At 48.7% G+C, this 9,200-nt stretch overlaps 1 protein-coding gene across 1 annotated transcript; it reads right to left on the bottom strand.

Moving 5' to 3' along the window:
* Window positions 1–300: 300 nt before the first annotated feature.
* On the bottom strand, window positions 301–4,165 carry Nhp2 (NHP2 ribonucleoprotein). Its single transcript, XM_006991343.3, has 4 exons — window positions 3,929–4,165; window positions 3,756–3,825; window positions 1,300–1,405; window positions 301–639 (listed from the first exon to the last, which is right to left on the bottom strand). Exons 1-4 carry the CDS (start codon window positions 4,086–4,088, stop codon window positions 514–516), a joined length of 462 nt encoding a protein of 153 aa, XP_006991405.1. The 5' UTR covers window positions 4,089–4,165; the 3' UTR covers window positions 301–513.
* Window positions 4,166–9,200: the final 5,035 nt, after the last annotated feature.

The following is a 9,200-nucleotide window of genomic DNA, read 5'->3' as shown; positions in this document are numbered from 1 at the left end:
CTATTGAAAATGTACCGTGTGGGTGGGCAAGCTAATTTTACAGATACATAAGGCTGTTGGGAACACTCCTGACACGGGACCACGGGCTTCTAGGAGGTGGAGCCTGGGCCCTGCTGCCTGACCTCCAAGACCCCCACCTGTCCTGGAGTGGGAACTGAAGGCTTGGGCGGGCTGCAGACAGTGTGAGCATTTGTGGAGTACATTCTTGGGACTCTGCTGAAAAGCTGCTTCCGCTCCTCCTGCCAACATCTCGGCTCCATCAGCCCCTGGAGTTTAAAAAACACCCACACACTCCCCACATTTTGGCCTCAGCCTTTACTTCCACCCCACACTCTTGGAACTGTCTTCATGTGAGCTCAACAGGAGACGGACTGATGGAAAGAAGCTGGCTCTACCTCCAACAACAGCTGCCTGGGAAGACTCCACACGCCAGGAAACGGGGAGATGCGGTGAGAGTGGGCAGCCGCCTGCAGCAGCCCAGCAGCTCCTAGAACAGGCTGCAGCCCAAGTCTCTCACAGAGGCGCTGGCAGGGCCTGCACCTCCTCCAGGCACTTGTCGTAGGTCTCCTGATACTCCTCATGGGGCTTCACCATGATCACACAGGTGGGACGCTTGGAACCGGTAGCTGCACCCAAGTCCTGCACAGACAGGAGGAAACTGCTGGGAACAGGGGCCACAAGTGACCCCCCAGCCTAATCTGGCCCACAGCCATGTCCTGTTGGTACACATTACATTTAAGAATATTTCAGATTCGTTGTCACCATTTAAACTCAAACTAAGCTTCCAAGCCATGGTCCCCCACGCCTCTACTGAGTACTCCCACATGGCCTAGGAGGGTACCCTGTAGGCAGGGCCGTGCCTCTGGTTTACAAGTCCCCGCCACCCTTCCTTCACTCCTGTGCTCCAGACATGACCTTGCTATGTATGCACAAGGAGAGCTGAAGGTCCCTCCCACTGCTCTGATCCCAAACCCACTAAACAGTGCAATCACGGATGTACAAGACTTCACAAGGCACATCCAAATGCAGCCTGTTTCCATTCTTGATGCACTGAAGACTCCCATCTTACAAGAAGGAAATCTGCGAACCAGGTCATGCGCTTTAGTCCCAGCCATACAGAAGGCTACGGCAGAAGGACTGAGAGGCAGGGGCCAGCCTGGGTGACATAAGGAGACACCATCTCTACAAGGAGAGAAACAAGCCACCCAGACCTGTGAATTCTAACCCTTGAGTTTCCTCCTCATATAGCCTACCCAGGGCCAAGTCGGGAGTGGGGCAAAGTGGGCAGAAGCTCCTCACCGTCTTGGAGGGGATATAGACATAGGGCAAGTTCTGGTCCTCGCACATAACCGGAAGATGGCAGTACACCTCAATCGGCAGCGTGTCTCCTGCCAAAATCATGATTCTGCAATGAGAGAAACCCCCATCATGTCTTCTTTGCTCCTCCTTCCCTTGCAGCTGTTCACTGTGAGCATTACCTCCAGCTGGGCTGTGAGAGCAGAGATGAGTAAGAGGCCCTGCCCCAAGCAGCCCGCAGTCACTGCCAGCCTCCAGCTTGAGAGGAGGGTGTCAAGTCGTGTTTGGCAAATGCATTTCTTCTGGGGGACACGATCTCTGCTTGACAGCACATAAATGCCACCAAATGTGACAGCAGTACAATGCTGGGACAGATGAGGTATGGGAGGAATGCCAAGAAATAGGAACTTAGCTCCTAGGAGTCGGTGACGTTCCAACTAGGAGGTGACTCTTGAAAAGAGACCGGCAGGTGCAGAACAAGGCCGAGGGATCAGAGTGGCACCGAAAGGCTGGTTGTCAAGACCAAGGGTTGCCTTTGGCAGTACACACCAGGAGGGGCCAGAGAACAAAGCTGCAGAGATCAGCAGGGGTCACACCCCAGGGTTTGAACAACAGACAGGGTCCATCACAAGAGAAAGTTCGCAGAGCCCTCAATTAAGGGTGTGAGCTGTCAGTGTGCTGTACAGACCCAGAAGTCCTAAAGATCCACCCAGAAAGAAGAGTGTTCTCTAAGGGTAGGGACACGTCAAGAGCCCTTGGTTCAAAACCCTGCTTCCATACTCCATTCCCTTTGGCACAGGGCCGGTCCTCACTGCCTGCTGCTTGGCTGCCCTCCTCCCCTGTGGTCCCTTCTCCTTGGCTGCACCGACCCATAGTCATGGTACCAGGTGCCACCTGGAGGTACCAGGCTCCATTTGTCCTACCAAATCACAACCATCTGCCAGTAGGACAGCTAAGCAGAGCATGTCCAGGGCATTTTCTGTGTCAACTCAGGATGCCCCCTCAGTGGATAAAAGGCACTCACTGCCAGCCCTGACCACCTGAGTTCAATCCCTGGAACCCAAATGGTGGAAGGAGAAAATCAGCACTCCCAAGTTGTCCTCTGATCAGAGTGCATATGTACGCACACATACACATGCAGGCACACACGCGCCATAAAGGACCCATTGCACGTAAACCTGGTGTTCCTCCACTGTCTGCAGTCACAGACTACGGCCCACACCAGTGTCTAGAAGGCACAGACTTGTCACTGTCCTCTCAAAGCCACCAGCCTTCACTCTTGTCACCTCACTCGGGCTACAGTGGGTTCCTAAATCTGACTAATCTTTCCTCGATATCACTATTCGGCTGTCACTTTGTTCTGAGAACAAAAGCCAAACCTGCTATTGCTTAGAAAGCCCCATGAGGACTAGAGAGATGCCTCGGGTGTTAAGAGGCTGCTCTTCTAGAGGGTCCAAGTTCGATTCCCGGCACCCACAGGGTGGTGCACAACCATCTGTAAATCCAGTCCAAGGGGATCTGACACCTTGCCGTCTTTTGGTCTCCAAGGACACCAGTGATGCACAAACATACACATTTAGGCAAAACATTCATACACAAATTTAAGTCAAAAAGTAAAAAATGTAAAGGCCCTCACCAAGTACTTAACCACTAGCCTCTGCCCTGCCTGGGCGCCTACTCTTCTCAGGATCCCAACCCCCCACACTAACGTCCATCCAACTCTCCTTTTGTTTGTTGTTTTTATTTTATTTTATTTTTTAAGATTTATTTATTTATTATGTATACAGTGTTCTGCCTGCAGGCCAGAAGAGGGCACCAGATCTCATTACAGATGGTTGTGAGCCACCATAGGATTGCTGGGAATAGAACTGAGGACCACTGAGTCATCTCTCCAGCCCTTGTTGTTTTTAAACAGGGTCTCTATACACAGTCCTGGAACTCAGAGATCCGCCTGCCTCTGCTTCCCAAGGGCTGGGATTAAAGGCCTGCACCACACCCCTGGCTATCATTCTATCCTTTTCTGGTCTTTTTGAGACGTTTTCATAGCCCATGCTGGCCTTAAACTTGCTATGTAGCCGAAGCTATTCTTCATTCTCTGACCTGCTTGGGAGAATGTCTCCCTACAGCCCGTTGCCTGAAGTCTGGAAAAGTACTGCCAATCCACAGAATGAACGAACCGGGCTCCAGTCTACGAGGGTTGGGTTTGTGTTCTCTTCCCTGTCATTCACTGTAAGTGATGTGGGTGTCGGTAGTGAAGGCCTTGACTGGTCAGAGTCAACTTCACCTTTACTGAGCATCTAGGGAGGTGGAATTCCTCCTTAGCCAACTGAAAACGCAAACTCAAGCGGCAGAGAAATTGTCTAGCATGCACAGGCCCTAAATTCAATCCCCAGCGCTGCAAAAAAAATAAAATAAAATCACACACAAAACTTAAAAACCAGCGAAAGGCTGGTTCTTACCCTTTCTCGCCCTTGTTGACAAATTTCTGAACTTCCTTCACCCCGCGTCGAATCTGCTTCTGCTTCACGGCTGCAAAGAGAAGCGTGAGCCGCGACTTCGTCCAGCCCGCCCCGGCCCGGCCACCCTCCCAGCCAGCCCCGGGCCGTGGTCGCCACGCGCCCGGCCGCCTCACCCTTCTTGATGCACTTGTAGAGCTTGCGCGTCAGGCGGCGGGAAGCCAGCGGCTGCGCGATGGGGTTCAGGTTGACCAGCAGCTCTTCGTACGTGCGCTCCTCGCTGCCGCCCTCCGCCTGCGCCTCCGACTCCTCGGGAACGGCCTTTAGCTTGGTCATCTCAGCAGCTGGCGGCAACCCGCTTAGCGACAAAACCGAACCACGCGGCCGCCGCCTCCGAGACCACTTCCGGGTCACGAAGCTGCCCTACCCCGTGACCAATTGGGAAACGAGGTACTGTGCACCGACCAATCTCTAAATAGACCGGTGGGGGCGGGGTCTTGGTCATGGGGGCGGAGTCACAAGGCGATCAAGCGGGCTTGGATTTCGCCCGCGGGAACCTGGGGAAACGGAGTTTGGGGGGGATCTAGGCGGGGCCAGGGGCAGAGAGGCGGGGCCCAGAGGGAAAGAGGTGGGTCCCGTTGGCAGGGAAGAGGGATAGGGCGAAGGGAATTATGACTCCAATAATAATTATGTTTCCTGAGCTCCTGGCCGATGTGACCTGATGCTGCTGGTTAGCTAAATCCTGATGCGGCTAAAGGTTATTTCATATTTTATTTTCCCCTTCTTGGATCCTGTTGCTCAAACTATAAATCGCACGCCTTTAATCCCAGCACTTGGGAGCAGAGGCAGAAGGATCTCTGTGAGTTCAAGGCCAGCCTGGTCTACAGAGGGAGTTCCAGGACAGGCACTAAAACTACACAGAGAAATCCTGCCTCGAAAAATAAAAAAATAAATAAATAAAAATAAAAAAATAAAAAGATAAAGAGGGAAACTGCCCATCCGCCCTGTGGCTACCCACTGACCCACTGTCTATACTTTAAAGGCTCTGAAGCCCTCTGTAGGCACTGCATGCCCATGGCATGCAGACATGCAGACAAAACAACCATACACAGAAATAAAACCAAATCTTTACAACTACGTGTATGTATATATTTACTTACATGTGTGTATAGGTGACAAAATTAGAAAGGGGCTCCTAAGGAGGGAGGAATTTCCCCTAAAGAAGGTGGGAAATAGTTTAATGGGCTACACATAATAAGCAAAGAGAAGGAATAAAGGGAGGAAGGGAACCAGCTGAAGCAGGAGAAGGTATGGACAGGAAAGAATGAAAACAAGGTATAAAGACATATGTTGGGGTCAGGCTGGGCTCTGCCCTGAGTTGCTCCATATTTTGTAAAACAGCAGTTTTTCAGCGTTTCTGGATCTGAGAGACTCCACTTTGAGGATGGAGCCTGACTCCACACCTGGATGAACACAGGAATAACTCGTCTTCTGTTCAGCACCACCAACACAACACAGACTGGAAAATGACTTATACCTGGGAGTAGAAAGAGTGCTCCCTATAAATTTATGGGGGTAAACTGAGACAGTAGAGGCATATGGACATATTAAAATCATATCAGAAAAACCAGGCCTGAGAAATAAATAATACAACAGACCAAGGGGAGTCTCCCTCACCCGGACTCCACACTGAGATCGCATTGGTTCCTACTGACCCGACATGCCCCACCCATCTACCAATCTGTCTGGACCCTGCCTTCTTGCCGCTAGAGCTGGTCTCAACTCTGCAGCTTTCCCTCAAACCTGTGATCTGAAGGAGTTTAACTAGTCACCAAAGTTGCGCCAGATTCTTTCTTGAAGCTCTGCTTCTGTTAATTTATTGATATCTATTATCAAATATCTACTGACATTTCTACTTCCCTGCTTTTCAGGACTTATGAAAACTCTTGAACTCTGCTGCGGTTTCTTAATACTTTATTGCCATTCTGGAACCATACATACATACATGCATATGATTACATGTATATGCACACACACATATTACTGTGTGATCCAAGAGTTGATATTAGTAATTAAAATGGGAATAAAACAGTCTGTGTTCACCTCAGTCATGGTTACCAAGAAAAGCAGGAGTATCTATCAAGTTGATACCATAGAAACTATTGTACCCTGTGAATTTATTATTACTCAATAAATTCTGACATTGTTGAGTTTAAAAAAAAAGGGGGGGGGCTGGAGAGATGGCTCAGAGGTTAAGAGCACTGGTTGCTGCTCTTCCAGAGGTCCTGAGTTCAATTCCCAGCAACCACATGGTGGCTCACAACCATCTGTAATGAAATCTGGTGCCCTCTTCTGGTGTGTAGGCATATATGCAGGCAGAACAGTGTATACATAATAAATAAATAAATCTTTAAAAAAAAAAAAAAGATAAAGAAACAAGCTGCCCTCAGCAGTTAACCTATAGTTCTAAGCTATATCGGAGACTAAAGTGGAAGACTGGCATGAATCCAGGAATTTGGAGACACTCTGGCCACCTGGACACCTCTGTTTAAAAAAAAGGGGAAAAAGGGACTGGTGAGTTGGCTTAGCAGATAAATGCACTTGCTTCCAAGCCTGACAACCTGAATTTGGTTCCCAGGACCCACATAGTGGAAGGGAAAACTAACCTTGTTTGTCCTCTGACACACATACACACACACACACACACACACACACACACACACACACACAAAGTAATAAATAAATACAAAAAAAATTGGAGGTTAGAGAGATGGCTCAGCAGTTAAGAGCACTTGTTGCTCTTGCGGAGGACCCAGGTTTGGTTCCCAGCACCCACATTGTGGCTCACAAAACATCTATGACTCCACTTTCAGGGGATCTGAAAACTTCTAACCTACAAGGACCCCAGACATGCATGTGCTACCCACAATGCATTCAGGCAACACACTCACACATATAAAATAAATCAACTAAAAAAAGAATGTTAAATAGCTGGGCAGTGCTGGTTCATGCCTTTAATTCTGCACTTGGGAGGCAGAGGCAGGTGAATCTCTGAGAGTTCAAGGCCAGCTTGGTCTATAAATCAAGTTCCAGAACAGCCAGAGCTGTCACACAGAGAACCCTGTCTCAAAAAACAACAACAGCCGGGCGGTGGTGGTGCACGCCTTTAATCCCAGCACTCAGGAGGCAGAGCCAGGCGGATCTCTGTGAGTTCGAGGCCAGCCTGGGCTACAGAGTGAGATCCAGGAAAGGCGCAAAGCTACACAGAGAAACCCTGTCTCGAAAAACAGAAACAAACAAACAAACAAAAAATTGTTAAATCTTAAAAAACGTACCTGAAAAATAAAATGATAAGATAAAAGGTGACATGTGCTGGATGCAAAGCCCAACCAATGAGAAGCTAGGAGCAACTCCGGCCAACAGGAAACAGAGACCTCAGCCCTGTGACCCTGAGGGACTAAATCTGGTCTAAGGTAAGGTGGGCTTGAAGGAGGGACCTGAGTGCCAGCTGTCAAAATTCAGGCCACAGTTTAGATCTGAGCCTTGTGAGGAAGGGCAGAGCACCCATCCCTGCCATCCCTGACTTAAAACTTGAGACCTGTGAGGTAATTGGGTATGATTTCTAGCCACTAAGTGGTCGCTCAGACAGTAGCAGTAGGAATACACCAGATTGCTGGATACATTCTCTGAATTGCAAAGGAAGACAGAACCGGGTAAGGCCGATGGAGCAAGGAGCGCTGGGCAGCCTAGTAAAGACTGTAATAATCCCTCCTTTTTCAGATTGTAGGGAGGACTAAGTGTGTATGCAGTAAGTGATTAATAAATGTTGGAGGAAATCAAGTGTTTAGACAGTAAGTGTTGAATACTTGACAGCCGAAGATGAATCTGGGGGAGACCTAGTTTAAGGAGACAGATAGGAGTCGCCATCTGGAAGTTGCCTCTGTGTTCTGATGTTAAGTCTGACCAGGAGTCAAATTCTCAGACATTGTGATGGAGGAGGAAGGTGGCCCCTTCACTGCCCAAGGTCTAGTGGTCCCCAGCCTTACATCTTCACCTGAGGTCTGTCTGGCAAGCCTGTCTGTCCTAATCCACTCCCTTACTTATACAGCCACCTTCTGGAGAGCCCTGGAATTACCACGAGCTGTGGCGGGCGCTGCTCTGGTTCCCAGCATGGATTCTGTCCCTGGGTTTTGTTTTCTGTGAGGCCCACTTTAGTCCAAAAATGCTAAACAGAAATTCCATAAACATATGGTTAATAAGGTCTAAATAACTTCTATTACAGCATATTATCGTAACATTGGTATTTTATCATTGCTGGTTTTTAAAAAGATTTATTTTTATTATTTTTAATGATGTGTGTGCTTGCATGTGGGTATGTGTGTGTGAGTACAGGTCGCTGCAGAGGCCACAGACCTCTGGTCCCCTGGAGCTGGAGTGATAAACAGTTGTGAACCACCTGGCATGGCTGCTAGAACCCAAACTCAGGTCCTCTGGAAGAGCAGCAAGTGCTCTTGACTGCTAATCCCCTGTCTCAGTGTGCCTATTTTATAAATACGACTCTGAGGGCCGGAAAGATGGTTCAACCTTTAAGAGTATGTACTGCTTGCTGGGCAGTGGTGTCGCACGCCTTTAATCCCAGCACTCGGGAGGCAGAGGCAGGCAGATTTCTGTGAGTTCGAGGCCAGCCTGGTCTACAGAGCGAGTTCCAGGACAGGTGCAAAGCTACACAGAGAAACCCTGACTCAAAAAAACAAACAAACAAACAAAAGAGTATGTACTGCTCTTGCAGAAGACCCAAGTTTGGTTCCCAGCACCCAGATTGGGCAGCTCAAAATCACCTGTAACTCCAGCTCTAAGGGATTGGACGCCCTCTTCTGGATTCTGTGGACACCTGCACTCATAGGCACATACTCCAACACATATACATATAATGTAAACATTTTTTAATTCTTTTTTAATTTTTTGACTGGATGTAGTGGTATACACCTTTAATCCCAGCACTCAGTAGGCAGAGGCAGGTAGATCTCTGAGTTTGAGGCCACTTGGTCTACAGAGTGAGTTTCAGGACAGCCAGGGCTACATAGGGATCTCCAAAGTAAAATAAGTATTTGTGATATTTATTTTCTTTCTTTCTTTCTTTTTTTTTTGTATATGAGCATTTTGTTTGCATACCACGTGTGTGCCTGCCAGAGAGGGTATCAAAGTCCTGGGAACTAGAGTTACAGATAGTTGTGAGCCATCATCTGGCTGCTGTGAATTGAACCTGGGTCTTCTGCAAGAACAGTAAGACCTCTTAACCCCTGAGCCATCTTTTTAGCCCCAAACAAACTTTTAAAACATAAAATCACAGAATAAGAGGCAGCAAGGTGGCTCAGTAGGTAAAGGTGCTTGCGGCCAAGTCTGAGGACCAGAGTTCGATCCTCGGGACTCCCCTAAGTTGTCCTCTAA

Source organism: Peromyscus maniculatus, chromosome 8, assembly GCF_049852395.1.
Source record: "Peromyscus maniculatus bairdii isolate BWxNUB_F1_BW_parent chromosome 8, HU_Pman_BW_mat_3.1, whole genome shotgun sequence".
Classification (NCBI taxonomy): domain Eukaryota; kingdom Metazoa; phylum Chordata; class Mammalia; order Rodentia; family Cricetidae; genus Peromyscus; species Peromyscus maniculatus.
Note: the sequence above shows the minus strand (reverse complement) of the source record. Positions and strands in the feature narration are given on the sequence as shown.